General features: G+C 42.1%; 1 protein-coding gene across 3 annotated transcripts in view; it reads left to right on the forward strand.

The window, feature by feature from the left end:
* The window catches only part of DIS3L2 (DIS3 like 3'-5' exoribonuclease 2), a 179,644-nt gene that overhangs the window by 43,923 nt on the left and 109,100 nt on the right, over window positions 1-26,621 (forward strand). For all 3 annotated transcript variants that reach the window (XM_074547292.1, XM_074547291.1, XM_074547293.1), the window contains exons 7-8: window positions 13,317-13,551; window positions 25,715-25,821. In XM_074547292.1, the coding sequence (XP_074403393.1) occupies window positions 13,317-13,551; window positions 25,715-25,821 (342 nt within the window). The remainder of the gene's footprint in view (window positions 1-13,316; window positions 13,552-25,714; window positions 25,822-26,621) is intronic.

The raw sequence follows: 26,621 nt of genomic DNA on the forward strand, positions 1-26,621 counted from the left end.
AATTTTGTGATTCTCAGATTTATTTTGTAAGAGTGTTGAATGGGCTTAACACTTGTTGCTGTTCTGCTTCCCCACGTGGCCCATTAGCACCTTGGCTTTGTACCTTTTTAATGTAACCAAGTGCATAATTTTTCTTGTATTTCTGCATTTTGTGTTTCAGTCTTTGCTGCATGTTTAAAAGACTTGGAAGTGTGTTCAGAATATTGAGAGGAATGTATTGCTAATGGTGAATCCTTATGCTTTCTGTTTGAAGTACAGCTAACTCTTCTGGGCATGTAGGAAGCTCATCACTGCTTTTGCATCGCCTGTGAGATGCAGTTTGCTGCAGTGTACAGCCATCCATTTCCTGCTGGCACACAGAAGGTCTCCTGAGGCACTCAGGATAAGTTGTAGGGTAGAGTCTGTCAGTGGGAATATCTGGCTGTTGTGTGACTGAGCTGCACATGTGTAGTGGTGGGCTTCATCAGGCTGAACCAGGAGGCATAATTGACAAAACTGAATATAAATCCTGCATTACTAATATCTGGGAATGGCCAGGCTGTTAGGACTTGGAAGCATGATTCAAAGGTTTGCCAAGTTAGCCTTTGATGATCACTAGGAGAAGAGTTTGCCCAGGAGAAATGAGTTATAAAGTAATTCAAGACTTTCTAAAAAAAAAAAAAACAAGCCTCTTGTGCAATCAGAGTTTAATGACCAAGGTGATGGCTTTATGCTGCCATCGTCACTGGTTAAACCCCCAGTATTTTTTATTTGCACCTGTTTTTACTGATCTCATAATTGGCCATTGTTACAGAATGCATGTGGAATTTGATTGAGAGACCAACTTTTCTTTTTGGATGGAATGCGAACTACCTATTGCAATAAAGTTTCTGTACTTGTGATTATGGGCACTGTCAGTGTTTCCATTATAAATTTTTTTTAAAGGAGCTTAAAACTAAGCTGTAAAAATTTGTTCTTGGCAGAGAATTTGTGTACAACATCTCAGCTCAAGTAAGACTTTTTAATGAATTTTGAGAGCGGGAAGGAAAACCTGAACTGCTTCGTAAGTTGAGGCTACACAGGTGAAGTATACCCTGAAATCTCTTGTTAACAAAACTTAGCTTTTAAGGAAGTAGCACAACAGAAACCCCCAGTGTTAGTCCCATGTCCTGCATTACATTTTAAATTGAGTTATAACAATTGAGTGTAACTTTTGATTCATTCTGTGGAAAAGCTTTTGACAGAACAGCATTCATTGCCGGGCAGGAAAAACAGACCAGAAGGTACCTGGCATCAAGAAGCAGGGAACTCTGTAGTGGCCAGGCCTTCCCACCACTGGGAAAGGCTTTTTTATGGTGATGGCAAATCTATTTCTGAGGGAAAGCAATAAAAATATGCCATTCCTATTGAGTCCATTTTTTAGTGCTGTAGAAGATGCTCCGAGACCATGTTCAATCAATATATATTTTCACTGGATTAAATAAACCTGACTATTGACGTCATGAAAATAAACTGAGAATCCTGGTGGTGGATGCTGATGCATTTTACTCTTCTAATAAACACTGCTTCAAAATTTAATGAAGTGTGCCATGTTGCTAAAGGTAAATGCAAACAAACTGAGCTGTAGACTCTTTGCTTGAGGTGCTGCTGGTTAATGAGATTCGTCACCAAGTAATGTGAGCAGATCCTGGTGACGCAAATGCCAGCAGTCATTCCCTGCCCTATTTCAGGAGGACACCTGGTGATACTGATTGTTTTCACTGAAAGGAGAAGAAACACTGCAGCAAAATAAGTTCTCAGCAAAATGCTGAGCATCACTCATCTTTACTGTGCCTTGAGATCCTAGTTAGCTTTAACTTCCACTAGGATGGGCTCCCTTCAGATGCAATCTTGGTGTCACCTTGTGCTCCTCTATTCCCCTCTGTTAATGTGCTTTGTCTGTAAGAGAAGCTTCCTAAAAGTTCTGTTGATCGTCTATAATGTATTGTGTGGTTTGGTGCAGCACTCAGCAGGGTGTGTGCCTGGTTCTGACTGAGGCAGCTGAGCACAACTGAAAAACAAATAACCCTGGGTAGGGTGCATTTCATCAGAGGTAGGGGTGTGTGGAACCTGTGCCTTCCATCAGGAATAGACAGACATACCACTTCCCTGGAGACAGACCAATGATGGTGCTCTTGTGCCTTTCCTTCTAGAATGTCTTCTGTTGTGGCAGGTTTTGTGCTCGTTTTTAAAAAGAGATCAGTTTTTTTGGTACCATTGCTATTGTGTGTTATTGGTGAAGCTGCATAATAAGAAAAAATCACACAGAAAGGTTCTGGAGTACACCTTGGTGAACTAGTTTTGCTGTTGGAGGCAAGTTCAGTGAATAAATGTTAATGAAAACTGCAAGGGATTTTGTTATTGTAACAGACAATTGTCTAAACATTTTGGAACCAGATAATTTGGTTTGAAATGTTTTGTCCAAGGTATGAACTAATTTTGGAAAGACGTTGATAACCAAACTGTCAAAAATTCTTATTAGTAAGTGCCTGAAGACTATGAAGAGATAGATATGCTATGGTTATAAGTGTGGAATCATTCATGATTTTGCTTCTGTTTTGCTATTCTAATTTCTAGGTGAGATACAACTGAATGATGTCTCAGGTCATCTTTAAATAGGAATTCAGTAATTATTCTGTTTAGTGATAAGCCTGTTAGCTTTGTGTGGAAATAAGAATATTTTTTTATTCCAACATAAAATATAATTGGTGTTTTGTTTTTAGAACTGTGTGACATTTCTTTCCATTCTGTTTTGATTTCAAGCAGCAGCTGTAAATAAACTAATGCAGATCTTTAAATATGTGAGTCCTGCTGTGAAATCTGGGGTTCTGAAACCCTGATCAGGATCTGTGATTAAGCCTTGGTCTCTGGGTGAGAAGAAGAGGGAAAGCCTTCTTCTGTTTGTAGAAACCTCACTGATGTGTTATTGTCTCTGATAAGGCCTCATGAGTGAACTTATGCTTTGAAGTGTTTGAAAACATTAATCCTCACATGTGCATGTAAACCAAATATCATCCCCATTTTCTGAGTGGGGAAATGCACCTTCATTTTTCCTGGAACACCTGCCTCCTCCAACTGCCTAATGTGTTTGTTTTTTTCTTTTTTTTTGGCCTGTTGTTCTTTAGGACCTATGGAGCAGAGTGACCTAAAATACTTAATATATGAAAATTGTTTAGATATTTGTGTTTGTTGCCTTACCACATGTGCATGCTTTGCTATTTTCAGCTTTCTTTTCACACTTGGACTTTGCCTTGCCAGCTGTGCGAAATTCAGGTGTGACATCTTCAGGACAGAGTGTGCAGGTCTGCCTAGCACAGTGACAAGTGCTGCAAACTGGGCAACTTGGCTTGAGTGAGTTTCCAAATTCATGGGCAGCTGAAAGCAGGATTATTTTCCTTGAACAGAATTACTTTCCTTATGTACTTTGTAAGGAACTTGTTGAAAGTCTAAGATGGATATGGAAGCTTGGGATTTCCTGCCAGTAATAGTGATTTAATATGAAATCAGTCCCACCTGCACGTTCTAACTGGCATTCAAAGACTCCTTGTCCAAATAAATGGACTTGTAGCAGTTTTAGCTCACAGGTGAAGCTTCCCAGTTTGATAACCCAGCCTGTATTTCCTGTATTTGCAGGAATCTTGGAGCAAAACTGTGCTACTGTCATCTCTCTCTTCCCTCCCACAGTCCCTTGGTGCTCTATGTTGCAGTGAGATTCTCTCCAGGGACAGAATTTGCTGATACCAAGTCAAGTGAAACAGTACATTAACCTCACAGCTTGTCTTCTCTTCAGAAACAACTTTAAAGGGACACAGAAAGGTCTCAACATTTGAGGAAGCTGTTCTCTTTCAATCCTCAGTGAATCATCTGTTTTTCTTTTCCTTCACTTACCATGCTTGCAGGGATTATCTCCTCCAGTTCCTTTCATCTGTGGGTGGTCCTCTTCAGCTTGGCTGCCCCTGCTCTGCCACAGCTTCCCCTGAGCACAAATCTTTTCCAGCCTGTCCTGGGGTGATGGGGAAGGTGCTGGATTCATCGAGGACGTGGCGTGCATGACTGGAAGTGGCAGCAGAACAGCATGGCAGGACACAGGTGGAGTTATGGCTCAGCCCATTTCTAGAGGATGGAGCTGCTCATGGTTAGAACCATTCTGTCAGATGGTACCTGCTGGCTCCTGCATGGAAAATACAGTGTTAAAGTGGATTTACAGTCTTCAGTGCTACAAGTTTCCTGGAATGTGTCTCCATCACCTGTTACCAGATCTCCTTACCTTCACACCAAACAGTGACTATTTTACACTGGGTGGTTTTGTGTGGGTGACTTTAACAGTATTGTGCTGGCAGTGGGGGAGGCTGTTGTTCTTGGCTGAAGCCACATTTTAATGTATTTCAAATCTGATTTAGAAATTAATGTAGATGCCAGTTTCCCTGATGTGACAAGGTAGAGACCATAGGAGTAGGAACTGATTTTGGCAAGCCCTTTTGATGGGGTTGAGATGGGCATAGTGGGATGCACTCAGCCCAGAGCAGCTGTGTTTTGCCTTCCATATTTTCAGAGGAGCAGAGGAACACAAAACAAGTGCAAGAATGTTCCTGTAGAAGATGAAAAGAAATAAAGACAGGACAGTCCAGCAGTTGACTGAATGCAGCCTGAAGATGGATGACTGGAAAGGCTAAGAAATGAACTATTTGAAGCACTTCTAAGAGTGGGAGTCTCAGTGACGCTTCAGAGATGACGTGTTTAGGTTCCTGGTGCTCTTATCCCACTGTGTGAATAAATAAGCAGACCTGGGCTGATGGAACACACCAGTCAAAGGAAGTTCCCATTGGGGCATACATAGTCCTAAAACTTCCATAAATTGTTCTATAATATGACAGTTTCCAATTATGGGTTTTCATAATAAGAGGCTTACTGGCAACCAGTAATGCAAGCTAACTGTGGAAATTTCTATTGCTTTTCTTGGCCCTTGTGGATTTCCTGAACAGTATGTGCTTTGTCCCAGGTGTCCCATTCTGGGCTTTGAAAGTGTGTCCCAACATGCCTGGGGCTGAGACCCCTGGGAGCTGGCACTTAAGAGCCCAATGAAAAGGAACAAAAGCTGCAAGTGAGGGGCTGAGGGTGTCAGCCCCAACATGTAGATCTTTGCTTGATTTGTTTCCTGCCTTGGTGAGTTAAAGTGTTGATCAGTAGGAGATTTTTTTTAGACACATGGGAAATAATTTTTATGCAGTTCTGAAGAAAACTTCCAAGCCTTGGGAAGTATAGGTATGCAAATATCTTGGATAGTCCTTCCAGTACTTTTTGATTAGTTTGCATTGTCAGCCCGCTTTCTTCTTACGGGCACGTGCGGGTACAGGCTTGTTTGGTTTGTGAAATCTTGAAAAACTCTTCAAAGAGTATCATTGTTTCCAGGAAATATGTTTTTCATACATGCTTGTATTGTTTTTTAAAAAAAGGCAGTAATGGATAATACTTTGGTTTGTGCAAGCCAACGGTGTGGATTTGCTTGGCATTGCAGCTTTCAAATTATACACGCTCAGCACAAGTAGATTCTTTTCTGATTACATGCAAGCTCTGTGTAATTATTGCATCTTTTAAAATATGTATTGATTCATGGTATTGTCTTGAAGTTGCAAGTGATCCAAAAGCCTGTCTGCTTCTTTACATCAGATGAAAACTGGGTATCTTTTTGCAGTAATTTGCTGACAATGCAGGGATTTCAGACAATCGTACTTTTGAAGATGTAGCCTTATGTTACTCTCTTCTTCTAATTCCCCCCTCTTGAGTGATTTATTCTAGGGTCTGTGCATCATAGGTTTTGTCCTGGCACCCATTCTTGTAGTGTTGCAGTGCCTGTGCACATTACCAGAAAAAAGATGGCTTGGAGACAGTTTTTGAAAAAAAAAAAAAAAAGTTAAACCGAAAAGAAAAGAACACACACACAAGAAAAGAAAAGCAGTTCCAGTTAGTAGAGAGGGTTTTGCTTGCCGGTGTGGATGGGTCATAATTTGATTTAAATGACTTTTGAAAAACAGTTCTCAAAACTGTTCCATGCATTTTCTTCCTGGCTACTGTTGAAAATATGGAGCTGAATATTTTCTGTGATGTTTCAAACCAATATGTTCTGGCAGCCTCAGAGCTGGGCCCTGTGCATTGCACTCTTGTTTCCAGTTCGCTGTGGCCTGGAGTGCAACACTCAGCTCATGAGATGCACCAAAGTGGGAGGTCTTGTGAGGAGCAGGCATTACAAAGACTCAAGGTACAAAGAACATTTCACTGGGGTCCAGCAGGGAGGCTGCCAGTTTTAAGGGCCTCTTTTATGAAAATAATTTGCTGGTAGGAGATGAAGGAGCTGTTTGTGCTTCTTTGAATTTTGTGAGTGTGCAGGGGGAGGTTGATTCCTGGGTGTTGTTAAAGGCTGGGTGCTGAAGTGAACTTTTTGTGCTTCTCTGGGGTCAAACTTTTCTCACTTGAGAGATGGGCTATGGCTAAGGATTCATCAGTGTGACATCTTGCTGTACAGGATACCATGTAGGCTGGGAAGCTGGGAGAAGAGGTGTTTGCTGGATCACTTCTGCTCCAGGGACTTCTGTGCCTTGGGAAATATGTGTGGGAAGGTCAGTGAAATATAGGGAGGTATTCTGAAAATAGAGGCTGGTTTTTTTTGCACCAAATCAAATCCCGGGGGTGGCAACAGGAGTGGAAAGTGTGGAACAAGTTTGTTGGTCTGGGTATAGAAATACACAACTCTTTGGTAGCAACTCCCAACAGGGCTGGCTTGCCTACAAAGGACATGGCAGAGTGTTCCCTGCGAGGGGAATCAAGACATTGTCTGATACCTCTGACACTGCTACCCTCAGCAGTGGTTGATCCATGAAATGTGGGGTACCTGTGCTGAGCAGGGACAGCTGCTTCTGACAGCTTTTTGCTGCTTCTCAGCAGTTGTTAGAGAGTACAAAAGGCAGGAGTGTACAGATGGAGCTGTTTATCTGTTAGGAGAACCAGATGAAATGGACCTGAGGCAACACGGTCCTGATCCCGGGGCAAGAGCCAGACTTGGGCGAGATGGGTCCAGGGAGAGCACGGAGAAGTGGCAGGAAGGGGGTGAAGGCAAGAGTAGACTTGAGGAGAGACAGAGGGAGAGGCAGAGGCAACTGTCTCCTGGTCAGTGATAATGAGGTGTAGATAAACATATGTGGAGGCAGAGTGTAGGTGTGGGATGAGGGCCAGGGAATGGGAATGGGGAGCTTTCAGAGGCAAATGACAGGTCAGAGACCAGATAGGGAGTGGAAATACATGGTGAGGAGACAGTTCTTGTTTTGGCTTTAGGATTCGGAAAGGTCAATCTTGAGAATTTTCCTTGTTGATGCTTTTCCACTTGTTTTTCTGGTTATTTGTGCAAGATGGTTGGGGAAGGATTTCAGATGGACTTGGAGGGAACTCGCTGTAACCTGGATTGCTTTGGTACAGCCTGAAGCACAGAGAGATGAGTGAACAGCTCAGGAATGAGGTTTATTGGTAGAAGCAGAAAGAAGTAGTGAGTTGAGGTGGCTCTTTTGAGGTATGAGGGTTTTTTCTACAGTTAATTCTGTTTTTTATGCAGCTGCTTGACAAGCCTGGATGTAGGGCTATCTGCTCAGGTTGGACTAAATATGGATGTTCAGCTTGTTTATTTGAATTAACACTACAGTAAAAACTCACTTTGCAGGTTAGTCTGAGCAGAGGAGTTGCAGGATTCTGGGAAGGGCAGGCAGGATGGCTTTGGGGTCTCAGCAGGTTCGATGGCCATACTGAAGATCTGTCTCAATATTTTGTTTTCAAAACACAAGCCTTAGATTTCATTTGTTTCCTTCCCACTTCTCATCTGCTGCAGTGGGTACAAGTCAGAGCAGATTCTGAAAAGTCACTGTTTCCAAGAAGCCTTTGTGTACTCAGGTCGTTTACCCTTTGAATCCTCAAGCAGGATGGTGTTGTAGTGACTGCTGTGACAAAACTGTGTGTGACATCTGGGAACAACAGAGTCCATCGGGGAGGAACAAGTAGTCTTTTCCTATGCAAGAGGGAGAGATTTTAATATGGATGTTTGTATGATTATTGCATCCAATGTGATGTCTGAAATGTAAAGTATAATGTGCTGTTAATATAAAATAGCTATCCTGGGGGCTGTTAGCAAGTGTTTCCAGTGATTTAGAATTAAATGATTGTAATGAAAAAAATCCAATCTCAAACCTCAACAAACCTCCTCAGCATAACATTATTGTTATTTTAAAAGTAATGCCATAATTGCTCCTTCTGAGACTAGTCACTTTTACTGAGTTGTTGTCTTCCCAGTACTGTTTGGTGTATGTGGGATTATGAAAAGAAGGACAGGTGTTTCTTTCCTTGTAAGTGCCATCCTTTCTTTGTCCAAGAAGGAGCTAGAGTGAGGCCGCCTTTGTTTGGTTATTCTTTTCAGAAAAATCAAAGCTCTTCCTCACAGTATTTATGGTAGCTTGGCTCTGGTGTCTGTGTAGGAGCTGTGACAGTATCCTTGTGTTAGCCAGGCTCTGTTCCCACTCCTTGTGAGGGAACATTAGGGAACCAGCTTTTAAGTGGAGACTGTTTCATATGGCAGAAGCTGGGAGAGGAATAGATGCAGGTGTTCACAACCCTGGTATGAAATGTGGTGTTTGTATCAGTGTTGTGGTAGCAACGGCCCTTTTAATGAGGGGATGGTAATTTGGTCCAAAGCCCCTGTTTTCAGCTGTCCTCCTTTTGAAATAGCTGCTTTTAACCTGGTTCTGAGACTTGTTGCTTAACTAAGGTTCAACTGCAGAGAGGATCAGCATCTCTGACCTAAACTTTGTCTCCCTACCCAGTATTGAGCATACTGACTGCATTTGAGTAAAGCAGAACTTCTGTTTGATCAAAGTATTTTTCAGAAGAAAGGCATTTTACCTTGGTTTGCAAGCCAAGGTGGACTTGGGCTAACTCCTTATTTCTCTTCTAACTGTTCCCCTATTCAGTCCTTCATGTCTGATGTGAGTTCTTTGTGTGCTGTGAACTTTCTTCAGCTCCCACTCACTGATGAATTGACTGCACCTTTCTGTACAAACATGAGGAGCCTCTTTGTCTGTCTTCCCTAGTGAAGAGAGTTACCATTAATAGCTTGTCACTTCTAAAATCTTTTGGGCAAGTTACACATTCTGAGTTTCAGTACTCATTAGAAGTCACTTTACAGGGTTTTGACTGATTTATGTAGAAATACAATCTCCATTCTGCCTCAGTATCCTTCTGGAAATGCTCTTTTTAATACCAGCTTTTTGAGTGAGATGAAGAATTTGATTTTTATTGAATCTGTGTCACTACAGCCAAACTGGCTGTAGTGAAGATAATTCTGCTTCCTTACCTGCCAGGTGCTTTCAGCAAAGGAGGTCTCTTTGCACAAGGGTCCATTGAAAGCAGTGACCCTACATGGAAGGTTTTTAGCCATGCAAGGTGCATTCATCCAGCTGTGTCTAGTCCAGCAGTCATCCAGCAGTCATGAGGAATCCTATGAGGATTCATGGATTGCTTGTAAGGATCAGAGGTGAATAAGAACAAAATTCAAACCTATTAGTGTCAGGCTTAAACACTTCGGGGGCTTGGTACATTTATTGGAAAGAGCCTGGGGTTAATAGCTCAAAGATTATTGAAAATCACTGGTCATGTTCAGCTGTTTCAGTTTACAGACATTGAGGAGGCAGCAGCAAAAACTCTGTACTTGATCTGAGAGTAACCAGGCCTGGACTTTGTCGTTGTGAAGAGGTTTAGGTGGGAAGTCTGTGAAAAGCTGGCATCTAACAGGACAGAGATGAGATTGGTTCTGGCAGAAGAGGCCTTTTCTTCTGTAGCACAGGAGGCAACTCCTCTGCTTTCAGATGCACAGATTCTCAGTTCAGTTTTCTGTTGGAACAAATTCCTCCTGCGTAAGGACAACTGGTCATTCAATTGCTACTTCAGGACTGGGCTGGGTGCTCTGCTGTCCAGATTGTACAGGCCCATGCCAGGGTGGTTTTGCCCACTAGCTGGTTTTTATTATACTTATGGTTGAAATGGAACTTTGATTCAAATATCTTGTGTTCTGTCAGCTATGGCTTTACAATCTAAACCAGTCACCAGTGGGGCATCAAGTTTCTACTTGATGCTTGTTCAGGGATGTTTGTTTTAAGCTGGAAGAAAGCATACTTGGGCACTGTCTTCAGGATCAGGCATTTAAACAAACAATTGGCTTTCATCAAAATGTTTATTAAAACTTGTTTTAAATTATTCTTGAAGAGCATGTAAAAATAACAACTAAGGTTGACATTTTGCTTCTCAGATCAGGAAGTTAAGGTCTTTTAAGGGGCTTTAATGGTGTTTGTGTGTCATACATATCATGCATATGTAACAAGGGGGAATCCCATTTTTCTAGGTCCATGCAGGGTCGGCTGCATTGCCAGGGAACGGGACTCTGTACTGCACATATGACCACAGGATAGACTGGGCCAATTGTGTATTTGCTTTATTCTGTGTCTCTGGTCAGAACTGACCTGTTCTAGCTGTGTGCATTATGCCATGGATAAGCTGCAATAATGTTAAAGGAAACAGGAGAATGCAATATCATCAGATTCTTGAATCTGAGATGCCACTTGTAAGAAATACTTAATATGCCATGGTTGGATTTTCTGCTGCTCATAGACAGAAGGATCCTGCTCTTTGGAATTTGTGTGATGAGCTCATGCTGGCCAACAGCTCTGATCATCTTAAAGGAGTAATTGTATCCACTAATATTCTGATTTTGTAGAGTCTTATGCAGCTTTCCAGTCTTCTGATGTACAGCTTCTCTAAATTTTTGGTGTGATATGAGAAATTTTGGGTGAAGTTCTCTGCTCTGTTATGTATGAGGTCAGCCTTAATGATCTGTCTTGGCCATAAAAAGAAAACAAATCCTATCACTCAGGCTTGCCAGCATCTGGACATTTTGCTGATCTACTGTGTGTGGAGGTTATGGTTTTTTGGACTCTGGAAAACTTTAATGAAAAATACTTTTGAAAATCCATAAGGAAATGTGTGACTGGGGATTTAGGCAGTCATAGCTGGGGTATCATGGTGCTGCTGGTGGCAGCAGTGTGTGTCCTCTAGCTTGGGGGAAGCACAGCAATTTTAGCACCGAGCATTTAAAATGAAATCTGTATCTGCTGCCTTCTTTAATAACCACATAAACTCTTCAAGCGTAGCCCCTCCAGTGCCACATTTTAGAGAACTGTTTCCTTTCCTAAGATCTGTTTGATGTTATTTGCTGCTTTACATATAGAAAACATACTAATTTAGGACCCAAGGCAGATCTCACACTCTCCAAAGAGAGACTAGGAGAGAAAAAAATGCAGGCAAAACTTGAAGGGGTTGAAGGAAATGAACTCCTGCTGCAGTTGCACACTTGCACACATCTGGTGCAATTGAAATTTAAGAGCTGAAGAGATCCACATCTGACCATGGTAGGGTCCAAACATTACTGTTGACACTGGTTTTCTTTTTGGATAGGTACACTGGCAGAGTCATAGCGTGTGGAGCCTTGTCAGTTCTCTAATCTAATAGACTGTTCTTGCCCAGACCATTGTGTGTCAGTATTTTATGTACCAAATGTAGCCAGCTTTAATAATCAGCCCTTTTCCCACCTTCTGCCAAACTTTTTCCCTTTTTTTGTCACAATTTAATGTTTGAGTCAAAATCTGCTATGGTAACAGATTATATACATGTTAAAAACTGAAAATAAAGATGGAAAGAAGAGTCACAAAAGGTAACAAGAGTTCGAAGCAATGTCATTTGAGTTTTTTATTTTTAAAGACTTGAATTCAGCCCCATTTTAAAATTGATTTTATTTCTGTTATGTATTGTGAAAAGCTTACAAAGAAATGGATACTGTTTGAAAGCATGACTTTAGCTCTTTGTATGTAAAGCTGTAAAAGTATTCCCTGTACAAGTCTGATTTTGATTTATTTGCTTTTTAGTTACTAAAGAATAATCTGTGGAGTTTTTTTTGACTTCTATTTTCTTACTTGGAACAGTTGCCTTCAGGTAGCACCTGTTGAAGTTATTTATGCTTATTTCTAGCAAATATATAAATCATATAAAGTGTGTTACCAAAAAGTTGTTTCTCTTGTTTTATTGCATTTAAAGGGCCCTTCACTTGCCTTGCTGGTGGCATGAGTTGCTGCTGTCATGTGCTGGCTTTGATGATGAGGACTGGGGACCTTGGAGGAGCTCTGGGGAATTTTGTGCCTGGCAAACACCAGCACCAGCTGGAGGGGAGCTCAGTCACCGGGAGGGCACTGTTATGGAGTCACACAGTGTCTTTGTGATTGTAATATTTAGCAGGTTATTTCTTATTCTGTACTGATTTTCATCTCACTCTGAAGTACCATAGCTTGAGTGAAACATAAACATTTTGGAAACTGAAACCTGGATCTAGGTTCTCCAGCTGCGTAGGTGTTTGCAGCTCGCTGTTGGTTGCATGAAGGATGCTGGTAAAGCCTTGTGTGTCCAAGGTGTCAGCCACTTTGGGCGTTATGTTCTGAGCTGGAGCAGTTTCTGCCCCTGTCACATGCAATGAGGGATGCCATCAAGGCCTGCTGTCTGCTTCACTGGTAGCTGGGCTCTTCTTCAGTAATTTGATTTGGAAATTTGTGTAAGTAATGGTAATAACTGAGTGCCTTTAACCATAAAAACACAGCCTAAAACAAATATAAAGCTTGGTGCATTACCAAGCTGCCACAGTCCAGTTCTTCCACAGGTCACAGGGCACCATGTTCTCTAATCTCTGCTTTTTCAGTCTGTTCCTAATTGCGTGGAGGAGCTTTGACATGATCCCAGCATTCACTGGAACTGCTTAAGTTTTGGGACATCCCAGGATGATGAGTGTATCTTGGTGAACAATGGTCTAGGCAACCTATTAAATTGTAGTGTATCCTCCTCCCTGCCTGTGTTTACTCCTAACTTCTGCAGAGCTGATTAGAGGCTTGGCAGGAACTGTATGGTTATGCTCTAGATACACTTTGGATACATTATTGTCACAGTTGAGGTATTGCAAAAGCTCTGCCGTTCCACTCTTTATCCTACTGAGGTACCTCTTTTGATTGTGCAATATCTGTGGCTAATTACACGGCAATTGCAGTGCGCCACCAGCCACCCACAATTCATTGTCAGCTCCTTGGGGATGCAAATGAAAAAGGAAAGATAATGTTTTCTTTCTTCAGTCCAGTGATTTAGCTTGCCTCTGTTTTTTTAATCCCCTGTTCCTTCAGGTAATAAAGCCAGATGGTAGTGACAAAGAAACAGAAGTCACACATGAATCAGACGTCCCTGAGGACATGCTGGGGACTTGCGTTCCACAAGAGACAGCGAAAGGCGATGCTCAAAGTCCGGATGTCATTATAGAAGCTCAATTTGATGATAATGATGCAGAGCATGGACAAGACCACTTGCAGGATATGTTGACTGATGACATTAAGAAAATTTCCCTGGATACTGGTGAAAAGGGTGAGTAGATCAAGTTGCTGATTTTAGGCCTTTATTTGAGCAAACCATTGAAGTGTTACTTGGTTGCCTCACTTTGCTGCAAGATATAAAATACAGGCATAAAAGCTTAATGCCTTATCACTTCTGTCCCTTTCTGCTGAACTGTCTTCATGGTTTTGAATGGATATTAATGGCTGGAGTTTATGTAGCTTTGATTGATGCAAAGTAAATCTGCGAAACAGAAGTCACACCTTTAGTTTGCAATTCTCGGGGCTGTCTGGGGACTGCTGGTAGCTGTTCAATTCAAGATGCTGCTGTAGTGGTTTCCTTCCTTGCAGCTTGGCTGGCCAATCTCAGTCTCAGTTTGGGGATAAGAATATATTTCCTTGGGGGCAGTTAAGTTTGTTGCTGTTTTCAAACAGTTGAGTTATGAGCAACTTAAAGATTTGGTCTGTTTAAAAAGAAAATTGCGCTAAAACCTAAAGCCAATTATGCGATCTGTTTTGAAGGCAAACCTATTTTATTCTGAATCTGAATTCCATCCAAACCATCAAGTGTTGCTTAGGGCAAAATAAAATAGGCTCCCCTGTCCCAAAACTAACGCTTATGCAGCGCTTTGCATGTCCTTTCTAGTATTAAATCCCTTCCTGAAGAGCTGCGTGTTGAAAGGATTCTCACAATTGGCACATTTAACGTGCCGTGTAAGGTTTGCCAGGGCAGATATTCTGGTGTCTTCCTTTTGCTTGCCCCAGTTGTCCAGAAGAGGTGGCAGTAACTCAGAACCAAGTAAGTTGTTGGACTCTGACAAATCTTGGTGGTGGTTATAAAGCTGTCCCATTTAATACCTCGTGTTTTCCTGAGATATTTGAAGATGCGCAGACCCCTGCCTGTACTATTGGTAGACTTCCATTTTTCACACCCATCTGTCAATAAAACAGGAAATAACATTTGAATGGAAGTGTTGTAGTTTTTATGACAAAGCATTGGTTTCACCTCATGAGTGGACCTGCCACCTTACCAGTTTGTGATGCTGTTTCCTTCTGGGTATCTCCATTGTTGAGTTCCTGCCAAGGCACATGAACCAACTCATGTCTTGTTCCATTCCTTTCCAGAATACAAGTTGATTTGGGAGTTACTCATCTTGTCTGTGGATGTTGTACACAGGTGGTTTTTAACACCAGCTGTTTTGCAGTCTATTGCAGCTGCACACTACTGGGCAGCTTTGACTCAACAATTCTCCTGAGTCACATGTTGTGTCTGTTGCATCTTTGTTGCTTCTGACAGCAGTGCCAAATTAAACATTGTAGAAGTACATTCTAGTTTGATACCAGCATCTAAAATAAATACAGGCTTGAGCCAATATTTTACATTAGTTGTGTGATTGTTCTTTAGTTTAAAGAGTTGATGAGAGTTATTTTTTTTTTTGGTGCATCATGGTTCCTCGAGATGCTCTGGAGTGACCTGTGTTGGAAGCTCTCAAATCATCTCTCAAAATTGTGCCATCTGAGAGAGTTTTGCCATTTGATTTTGTCTTTGGAGAATATTTGTGGGACAAATCTGAGATCAGCTTATTGTCTGCACAGTTGAAATCCAGCTTTTCCACTGCAGTTGCCTAAGCCAACTGTTTTCTTTTGTTTTCAAGGTCTTTCCATGTTGATGCTTAACAAGCTTTGTGGCTGGTGTGGATGTGCCAGTTAGATTTCTGCTGAATTTGTATTTTGCTATCACCTCTTTTAATATTTACTTCAGCTTCTTTGGCCATATAACCCATATGGAGTTTTCCCTACTTTCTTCTTTCTCTGCATTTTAATACCATCCCTTTTTTATACATATAAAGTTTACGATGCTGATTTTTCTGAAGGTGTTTTTGAGTAGTTGATGATTGCTTTGGCTTGTTTCCTGTCCTTCATACAGTTTCTCATATCATCACTTATCCAGATTTTCAGTCTTGCCTGGAAAACAGCTATAGTTATTCTAGCATCACTGATAACTGTCATGAAAGAAAAGAAAAAATCCTGGCAAATTCAGCTTCCACAGGTGTGGCTCAAAAAGCTTTTTAAAAAGCACTAAAAATACACTTTTTCAAGGTAGAACTGAACCTCAGAGGGTAAAATCAGTTGGACTTCCTAAGGCCATGCACTGGAAGGTGGTGCTGGTGTTGGAGGTGGAGAGCACTGCAGGGTTGGGCTGTGGTGGATGCAGGTGCCCTTGGGCCTCTCCTGGGAGAGCGGCTTGGCTGCTGCTGCTGCTGCACTTCCTGCATGTGAGCCTTTTCTTTCATGTCACAGCCCTTCTGCTGGAATCACCTACTGCTGTAAGGCAGGATGGAAGTTGGGATTCACAGGGGGATTTCTTCCTGGCCCACCAAACTCAGTGCTTCACTTCCTTCTTCCCTGGGAGCATTGATTTGCAGGGCTTATCGCACAGTCCCGTTGCATGGCCTTATGCATGGAAGGGAGCAGGAGGAATTTTCTGTGGCCAGCACAAGTCTTAAATGAACACTTGTGATGGGCTTTCTTCCTTTTTTGGAAGGGTTTTTGGAAGGTTTCAAACTGGCCAAAGATTCTATCAAAGATAATATATTAATGAAACAAAATCAAGAAACAGTCTGTCATGTTCTCATGTGCACTTATGGTATGTATTTGCTTACACACATGTGTGTGTATGTGTATATTTATAAAAAGATCCATATATATAAGACCTACCCAAAATTCAAACTAAATAAAAAACCCACAAGATTTTTGGAGGTGAAAAATATTCATAACTACTGTAATGGAATCTAAAGGACATTTTACTTATTCTGGGCAAAAAACCCAGAGCAAGGTTGACGCTGTGCTCAAATCTTTGTTCACGAACACAAGCCCTGCAGTTTTCTGCTCTCAATTGCAAGATGTCTTTTGTCCTTCCCGATGCAGGAGTAGGATTGCACAATGTCTCTGCTGGCTCATCTGTTCTGATGCCCATGGTCAGAATGAACCATGAAGAATAAAAGTAGACGTGTCATTCGAATAAGAGCACTCTGGGAGCGCAGACTGTTTTGATGTTTTTTCTTCCTTGGCCTGTCTCCTGTCCCTTCTCACGGCTCTGTTCCTCTTCAGAGCACAGTCACCCTCTCCATCTCCAGTTACACGCTGGGGCAAAGAATTTTGGGGTTGGCCCTCGCTGTCAGAAGCTCTGAAGCGTGAAACATTGTGTACACTGATTATGGCCTAGATTTGAGGGACTGAATTTCCCTGAAGTCATTGTACCTTGGATTTCCTGTGCCTCTGTGGGGCTTAGGGCAAGCTGGTAGAAATTGTTATTATGCACAAGTCTGCAGCCTTAGACTCAGATGTTGAATCTGACTTCACTAAGTGCTGCTGTTATGAGAGCTGTGCTTCCTCCCTTTCTATTCCTGAGTCCCCAGAAGGGATGGGATAAGCAAGAGGGAAGTCCATGGAAGTGAAGAGACCGTTGCATTCAGCCTCATTCTCAGCCCATGTACTTTCTTGTGCTCATAAAAGTGAGTCAGTCTTGCTATGCTCAAGGATATTTAAATAGAAATTCATAATTGGTTTCGCTCTGCCAGAAGATGTCCTGGTCAAATGAGTTTGTTCTGCTTATCTGGACTTTTCTTGCAAAGAGTTGGGGTTAAAGATCATCTTCAAAAAGTCCTTAGTTGAGGAAGTGACAGCCATTCTCCTCTCCAGCACCTGGTTCTACACAAAGACCAATACTGTCCTGTTTCACAGTTAAATTGCCTCAATGTTAATGTTGGTATTTGGTCTTGCAAAGTTGAAAATATCTTTTTCTCTTGCATTTTCAGATGTATTTCCAAAGTGTTGATATCTATATGCTGAACAAACTTTTTGCTTTTTTTTCCCTTAAAAAGACAGTAAGAATGAGCACCCTGAATAAAGTTTCTCAGCTTCCTTAGTAGTGTCCTTCAAACCCTTTTTGGGATTTCTGTTCCCTACTGAAATGTGGCAAGAGAACAAGGCAATAGCATCCTGGCAGTATCTGAATCACCAGTGTGTACACAGAAAAAAATTAATTCCCTGTAGTGCTTTGGTACTGACATGCAAGTCCTCTGTGTTGTACCCTGAGACCTCAGGTTACCATGTGTTACTACTGTCCACAGAACTCATTTACCAGTCAAAATAACCTTTGTCAGGTCTGTAATTCTTAATCCTCATTCACATTGACCACTGCAAAGGAGGTCATGTAACTTTTATCACTTACTGCTGACCTAGAATATATTACTTCTGTGACTTTTCACTGCAGTGAAAGGATTTTCTTTATATTCCATTTCAATATGTAATAAAAATTGGAAACTCTGTATCTCCCAACCTGGGAAAAGTGCAAAATGTTCTGTACAGAATAGTTTATGATACTGTATCCCTACACAGACTGTGAGTCATTTGAGTTTCCTACAAATGTGAGCTGTCTCTTGTTAAATATTGGAATCAGATTTCTCTGATAAAGAAACATCAGAAATTGACCAGTAGCAGCTACTTGCACTCATGAGAATGGCAGCTGTTCTCATAAAAGTGCCTCAGCCCTTCTTTAGCGAAATGATATTCAAATAAAAGTTTGTAAAGCAGTGTCACTATGCCAGAAGCTATCCTTGTCAAACTCGTTTGCTCAGCTTTTTTCAACTCTTCTCACGGGAGATCTTACTCCACCAGATACACAAAATATCCTGCTTCCCACGGGGGTGGAAGTCATCAAGCTGGTGGACTGGCTGCCCTGGCGGCAATCAGAGAGTTGTGTTTGTTCAGGATTTCCACTTACACCTACCCTACTGCAAATCAGGGCTTGGATATGTGAATGTCTGAAGCTTCCTCATTGCCTTGACGTAATGAAGTTTGTACAGAAATAGCTCATTTACAGGCAGAGCAGGCTCACATGAACTGAGTAACCAATGGATAATGGGTAGGGGGGTCAACAGAATTTGGAAGCTGCTGCAGAATTTGCTCATGTCTCCCTGTCCAGCATTCTGCAGGTGGAGAGGTCAATCTTTACCAAATCAAATGTGACTGTCAGTCTCTAGTAGTCCTGATAAGATCAGAAATGATAACCTAAAATTACTTGGTGTCCACTTGGTGTCCCCTGTACTGCTGCTGACTGGAGGCTGTATTTTGAGTATTTCAGTATTGCTTAACTGAAATGATGGTGTTTGGTAAGTTCACTGTATGGTTGTGTAATAATGGCATCAAGCCTTTCTTTTCTCCAGATGATGTTCTAGGGTTAGTGCTTAGAAGGGTTTTTGGATCTTTCTAGCAAAATAGAAAAACGTATTTATAATGCAGAGTTTAGTCTCTGTTTTGCACTTCTGCACTTCTCATGCACTTCCATGTCCCCTCTCATGCTTTTGTGTCCTCTCTCTCTCCATTTAACCTGACAAGGTACCTACTTGCCTTTTGTGCCTTCTTCTGCCACCTGGGGTCCTGCAGTTACCAATGTCTCCTATTGGCCCAGGCAGAGTTCAGAGAGTTACTGCTGTTTCTCTCCTTGGCCAGGTCTGGTAAATGAAATTATGGTGACAAAAATCTGGATTACGTGCTGAAGCTCTGCTCTGCTCAGGCTCACCCTTTCAGTTTAGCAGCCATGAAGTCTGGCATATTTGGAGTCCCCCAACCTCACTGGCTGCTGGAAGGAACAAGTGTTCTTCTCCCTCCTCTGCAGAGGCTCTGTTCACTCTGAGTGCTTTTAAGGAGCTTCACTGTTCTTTCCTAGCCTGCAGCCTTCTGGAGATGGATCATCTCCACTGCATAGCTCTTAAAATTTCTAGGCCACAGCAGAGTGAAAGCTCACCAGGAAATCTTCTCAGTTACATGGCTTTTAATAGAAATCCTTGAGGTGGAACTGTCAAAAATCGGATCAGTTTCACTCTGCTGAAGCCTGGAAAGCCAGCAGAGAAGCTGGAGCAGTTTCAGCTGCTCGAGACAGCTCTGTATTAGCTTATCCTAAGTTCATGTTTATGGCTCTCTGGATGTAGCTCTTCTGGTTGTTGCTATAACTTTTCTTAAATGACAGCATACATTTCTAGCAGAATAAACAGTATAGCAATTGAGGAGAAGTGTTCTACTGGTATTGAACAAATTGGGCTTTATGGTTGCATTGATTAAGTGCTATGGGCTGAAAAAGCTCCAGTTATTCTTCTGTTGTAGAGCTGAAGCCTTGCAATGGAAGTTAATGTTGGGAAAGTTCCTTACACTGTTCTTCCCTAGCAAGTTATCTTGACCCCTAAATAACTTTTTAAGTACTGGAAAAAATAAATTACTTAGGCAATTAGGTAACAGGAATTAGATTAAGTTCAGCATATTACCATGTGTTCCTGAGTTCACCTATGTTTCTCCTTTGAGTTACATGTTTAGGTCAAGTGAATGAGAGGGCATGATACTGAGAGTGAATGGTGGGTGTGGAGATAAACAGAGTATGGTCATTGTTACAGCAAGATTTCCAGGATGAAGCAGATTAGGATTCATTCAGCTAACATATTTTCCATGAACTAGTAATATTGGGCACACAGACTTGAGGAACAAATGCACCTGCAGGAAGGAAGAACATTAAGTAAATAGGCAAAATACTCAATGGAATTCTTTTTGTAACATTTTAATTTTGCTTGTTATCAGTGTAAATGAACTGTATTTCTGTAGGCTGCAGCACCCCCTGAATTTTTGTAGGTTTAATTCTGTTGCCATAAGGCTTCCAACCCCTCTGCTGACTGACTGCTCCTCAAGGACATGGGAGGGCCAGGAGGTCTGTGCAGCCGTGCTGTGGTTGTAGCAGTGTTTCTGTGATCTATCTGCTGGGCTAGAAGGCAGCTTCCCAAAATTATGTTGGTCTTTGCTGTGCATCAGACTTGGAGGGTTCTAAGGAAAAGTGACACTCTTGTCTCATTTTTCTGCCATCTCCTCCATCCCTCCTTGTGGAGGTGGCTAAATATAAGTAAATAATTACATGCTTGGCTGCCTTGCATGTCTGAGGAAGCCAGCTGTACTCACCTCTTCACATTGCCTTTGCTGTGCTATTGCAGATCCTTGTCTGTGCTCTGCACATCTGTTATTAAGCCTTTCCTCTCCCTCTCTGAGGGTCTCTTCCTGCCTGTGCATCTCCAAAAATCTTGATGCTAATCATCTGAGTCTCCCAGTCCTCCCTTCAGTGTGCCCTTGGGCAGGCAGGTGTGCGTGCTCAGGTGCTAAGACATGAACAGCTGTGGCAGGGTGAGTTTGCTTAAATGAGTATTCAAAAATAAACATCTCTGAGGAGGTTAGTCCTGTTCACTAGACTCAATGAGACAGCTCAGGAGTGCTGCATGGTTTGGAACTGCTTTGCTTCTTACTGCAGAGCCCTCTTCCATTGCTCATGGGAGCTGTTAGGCTGATTTTGGACAGGCAGCATGTGTTAAATTCCAAGGCTGTTGGCTTAAGTCTTGTTGCAGTGAAATATCTGTCTTTCCTCTATCACAGGTGGAAGGCTCTGGGTGGGGAGGTATAAATACAAAGTCCTGCTTTTTCTGTGATACTTTGCTAGGTGATCCTACTTACAGGATGTTTAAAATAGATACCAGTTTTGGATTGTACCTGGTACCAAGTAAAACTGCACTTTTCTTCTTCCCTACCTTTTGGTAGGTTTGTGTTCTGAAGAAAAAAACAGTTCTGTGCCAAGAAATCATCAATTGCAGAATATGAGGAGTCCTTGTACTTTCTTGTAAATAGCAACATTTCCTTCTTTTTATGCCTAAAAATTAAGATTGTAGCAGAATAGTGTAGCCCAGAGCAAATCTCTGGGTATGCATGTATCACTTTTGGATTGAAGGGAGTATCATTTCCTAGTGCCTGTTGTGTGCTGATATAGACAGAATTGCAAAAACACATCCTTTGTGTCTGTGACACAAGTGTCAGGAGATATTTATAATAAATCAGTCTGTTTTACACCACTCAGGTGTTTGGTACTAAAACATAATATCCTGAAGGCTGCGCCTTGAAGCAGAGATCAGAGAATCTGAGTGCTGTTGCTTCATTAATAAGTAGTTGGCTTTGCCACTGGAAGGTTTACAGCTCTGCTGGTATCTGAGCACTGAGCTGAAGAACAGTATTTTCTGATGGGACTCTTAAATACTCCCATGTAGAGTAACCCTACTTCTCAAGTACATTTTTTTTCTAGCTGAAGTAGCAAACATTGAAGTATTTTCTTAAAAAACTTGGCTTTTTCCATTCAGGGAGGGAGATTTTTTTTTTCAGTAAGTTGTGTTTGAGATCTGAAACTATGATATATTTTGATTTGCAAGTGGATATTGCATCTTTAATTGTATTCTTTTTGGACAGAATTGCAAATTTCCACAGTGACCAATGCAAACCTAGTGAAAATAATTTTGGATCTGTCATAAGGAATTAGAATTCTAGTCTGATGATTTTTGGTCCACTTTGGCCACCTTTTAATGTGATGGTAATTGATTTGTAGAAGGAAATCTGGGGGGCTTTTAAAAAAAGTAATGTTTGACCTAGGAATGCCTGTCAGGCAAATCTAAGTGTGTATTGAAGCTGCCTAAATGGATCTCTTACAGAGGGAGGCAAATTCCAAGTGTCCTGGATCTGTTCATTGGTAATAACATAACTAATTTGAGTTGCTTTTTGTGTCTAGTGCCTATTTTTTTTTTTAAGTAAGGCTATTACAGTTTTGGTTTGTCAGATAATCGCTGAAAGGAAAACACTGAGATTATAATGCAGTTTCACTGGATCCTGGTTGCCGAAGTGTGTTTTCTCTGTAAGATAAGCTTATGAAGTACTGCCCAAGCTAACATAGTAAATCTTTCTCAGAAAACATGTCTTTGCCTAGGGTGGAAATATTGAATGGTCATTGGATAACCACTGCAGTAAAGGGGTCAGAATAATTCATTTTTAGCTTGGCATATTGCAAGGAGTTTCTTCCCACCTTCCCAGCACAAAATCCTGCTCCTCTCACAAGTTATCCCTCCTTTAGGATTGCCTCCATGCCTCTGCCCTGTTGTGGGAGATGTTTGTATCTCCCAGCTGAGTTTTTCTAGACCATCAGTCTCTAGTGGGGCCCTGTCACAGCCCCTCTGTGCTCAGCCCCACTGAAGGAGAGGAGGATGTGTAATGAGGGAGAGGGACTGTCAGAGATGTATTCAGGTTTCATACTCTGGTGGCAGATTATCGCTGCTGTGACTGAGATTCCTGTGCAGCACTTTGACAATTGAGCCAGGTGGGCATTGGGTCTGGGTAGTTGTCTCTTCTGAGCTGAAGGTTTTGTCAGGGGATTCCTCATGGCTGATGCTTTGCTGCTGTAGATCCCTGAGCAGTAGATGTAGCCCTGATATCAACAGAATTTTGACTTCAAAAGGAGCAGCTACAAGCTATAGGGAAGTCTACATCTCTTAGCTCCAGGAATAGAGAGTTCCTCATGTCTCTTCTTCCCTGTCCTTTGTTTCAGGAGCATTTGCCCCTAGTAAATGTGTGTGATGGTATTTAAGATACTGAAGTTGGTTAAAAAAGAGGGGTAAGAAGAAGTAGATGGCTGGGATTAGCTTCCTTTTTGCTTGTTGTTGATGAAGTAAGTGTAGACCCCCAGACTCTGCCTGCTGGAGTCTCATAATCCCAGGATTTTTTGGGAGGGGTGCTGAAATTGGAGAGACCACTGAAGAAGACACTTTCCAGCCAGCCAGAGGGCCCTGGTTGATGCTGGCCATGAAGGAAAAGGCAAGTCCTATCATCTGCCATGGTGGGAATTTGGGTGCTTTCTGATGCCTGTACTGGGTTCACATGAGGCTTGTCTTCAGCAGGAAGGGGGGCAGTGCCCCAGCCCAGGCCCAGGAAAGCCTGGCCACACATTTGCTGTTCTCCTGTGACAGCTGCATCCTGGTGCTCCTGTGCTTTTGCATGTGTGCATGTGTGACTTCCCCAGGACACCCCTGCTGGCTTCTTTTCACCAGAGAATAGTGCTTCAGTGGAAATGTCTAAGTGACTTTCTGGGTAGATGGGCATTGGAAGGATAAGTGGAAAAAAGACAGTGCTAACAAGGACATGTTCCTCACATGACTCTGCGTGTGAGGACTCTGCTTTTTTCCTTTTTGCCTGCTGAACCTTGAGTCACTGCTGCTGTTCTGCTACGCTGGGAGAGCAGTGAATGCAGCTCTTGCTTTTTCCAAAACACGTTTAGTTCTGGTTTCTCTTCCCACCAGTATGTGCTGTTCCTTGGGGAGGGTTCACTGCAGTTAAGCCCTGGGCTTGTGGCAGGTGTGCCTGGAGGCATGGCCTTTGGAAGGCTCCCAACTTCCCTGTGTCCTCTGCCCTGTCCAGTTTTCCTCTGTTCCAGATCATTTTGTTCTTTGCCCAGGCTGTCGTTATGATTGACACACCATAAACTGATCGCTTGAAAATTTATAAGAAAACAAAATGGCTCCTGGCTTTCATTCTTTGCTAAATGATTGCCTGGTATGACCTTTAGCTGGCAGAAACCTTAGAGGAGGCAAGCAAATCAGGTAACCTTGGTATTCCCCACTTTTTAACTGCTTACAATTTTACAAGCAATTTTTTCCCCTACCTTGTTTGTCACCATGAAACTCTGGGTGGTTTTATCCTGTAGTAATGCTGGTTTTGGCAAGTCTGAGTTCATTTCAGTAGAAGTAAATCAGAAATGGTTTTGCAGCTTCTATTATTGGGGCTTTTATAAGAAAAGTAGATTTTTATTTAAACCCCTGAATACCTGTTCATTCTCCACTCAGCATTGCTAGCAAGTCAGTGAAGATAAAATAAAAGTAAAGTCACTTAGAAAAAGATCTCTGGGGAGAGGAGAGCATATCAGAAGGCAAAGCTGAGGATAATTAGCAGCATATGAGAACCAGAGTGTGTCATTAGAGCAAAGCCTCATTGTCAAGCTGGGGTAGCATTGCCTGGAGGCAGTGCGGTGTCCCTCTGTGGGGACACAGCCATCTGTGAACGTGCCCTGGTGGTGGTGGGGCACAGCCAAAGCCTTGGGGAAGCTGCTGTCCCACTGCCCCCCTTCCTGAGCTCTGGTCCTGCCACTGGCACTGCTCCATCCCTCATGTCACCAGCAGCCAGCCTGGGGCTCTGTGGGACAGACAGCCCCCATCTGGGGACCAGGGTCTGTGTGTCACCACAGAGCTTCTGCAGCCTTTCTCACACGGGTGAGTGCTGCTGGCCTCCTGCAGCACAGGCTTAGCAAAGCATTGCTTTATCTCGTGCCTTCTAAGGGAAGCAGTGACAGCTGCGTCCCTTGGAACTTGCAGTCGGTGCCACGGTTTCTCTTTAGGAAAGCAAGATTTCTTTTGAACACTCTAGGCCTGATTTTAGCACATGTGCTCAAGATGGATGTGATTACCATACAAATGGAAAAAGCCAGCCATCTCTCTTGAGTAGACAAGAGCACATGGATGCTTCTATCCCAAAAATTTTGGCAGAGCAGTAACCAGAGGCTCTCAGCAGGGATGCAGCTCAAGAACAGCCCAGTCCCAGCCTTCTCCATGGCAAAGATCACTTTGGATGTTTGTAAACATCAAATGCCAGCGATCTGTAGCAGATGCTCCCAAACTCACATACCTGAATATTTGAAAATTTCAAACTAGAAATTAGTTGACACTTGATTTTAATATTATCAGCATCTGGTCCAGAGATCTCAGGGGAAGGAAGCTCTTGGTCATATGTAGTGATTACTTCTATAAGGCTTTTCACAGTTTAAGAGGGTCAGCTTAGTAGATATGATTTCAGTTTCAAAGATAAGCACACATTTTATAACCCTGCATAATGTTTTTAAAGGAAATTAAATATTAAATGAATGTATGTAGGAAAGGACTGTTTATGTAATGTTAATGACTCCAACTAAGAAATGCCACAAAATTCTTAGCCCTTAGTATTTAATAAACAGAACTTGTTTCTACCACTTTGTCTGTTATGACTGATATAGTCCTCCTTTCAAAGTTGGGATTTATTTTGAGTTTTGTTGTTTTTCAGCACATCTGCACGGTAAGTGAACATGTATCTGCTGTCTGTTGTAGTCCAGAGAAATAATTACTTCATGCTTGGCAATTCTAACACCTGAGAGATATTTTTCTTTCAAATAAGTCTACTACGTGCATATTGTATTGTACTATAGAGCAAAGGCCCGAGACAAATTTGCCATGGAAATGTGTTGCAATAACTGTTGTGTGTGTTTGGTGCAGGGAAGGCTGCTGGGGTCTCTGGTGTGCAGAGAACAAAGCAAGATGATGGACCCAAGGCCAATGATCCCAGGCTCCTCCCAGATGAGTTTCTTCAAAGGACAGCCAAGGTAAATCCATGAAGAGTGACAAGTAAGCAGGTGTGTGCTCCCAAAGGCTGAAGGAGACCAGGCCTGGCCTCCCTGTAGCCTCTATCTGTTGATCTTTGAGTCTCATTCTCCATTTCAGAGAGAGTAATTGTCTGATCTGATAAAAATCAAGTGACTTGTTATTTTTACCAATTTTCCTAGGTTAAATTCCCTTTGTTTGTCATGCAAAATTACTTAGCAAGATTCAGGAAAAAGATTGGATATTAATATGAGTGTCAGGATATCCAAAGTTGTCAGAATTAATTCTTACAGACTTTGGAAAGGCTGCTAGTACTGTTGATTCAAGATTTGAGTCAATCTCTGAATTTTAAGAGACCAGTAAAGGGCTGCTGGGTCAGACTGGGTCAGGTCTCTTCCACGTCTTGTGCTTTCCCTTGCAGCCTCTGATTCTGGTCCTGTTGTTGGCTGGGCTGCTCTGGTCTCATCCAGTGTGGCAATTCCAGCACTCAGAATTGTGCAGAGGTGCAGCTCCTGAAACCTTCTGGAAGGACTCCTCTGTATAAGCTTAGGAAATCGGCTATAATGTTTCTGTTATCCAGTGATTTATTATGGTCTACAAAAATATAGCCTGGATGAACACCTCTCTGGAACAATTATTTAGTGATATTGTAATTTATTATTCTTTTCAAAGCCATCTTGTATAAAGGTAAAATAACCCCTAACTTCAGAAAGCACAGAGAGAAGGAGAGAACTGCCAAATTCCCAACAGCACATCCTTTCCTGTGGTTAGCATTGGATCTGCCAGCGGCACCGTTTTTGGA

This window comes from Zonotrichia albicollis, chromosome 9 (assembly GCF_047830755.1).
Source record: "Zonotrichia albicollis isolate bZonAlb1 chromosome 9, bZonAlb1.hap1, whole genome shotgun sequence".
NCBI lineage: Eukaryota > Metazoa > Chordata > Aves > Passeriformes > Passerellidae > Zonotrichia > Zonotrichia albicollis.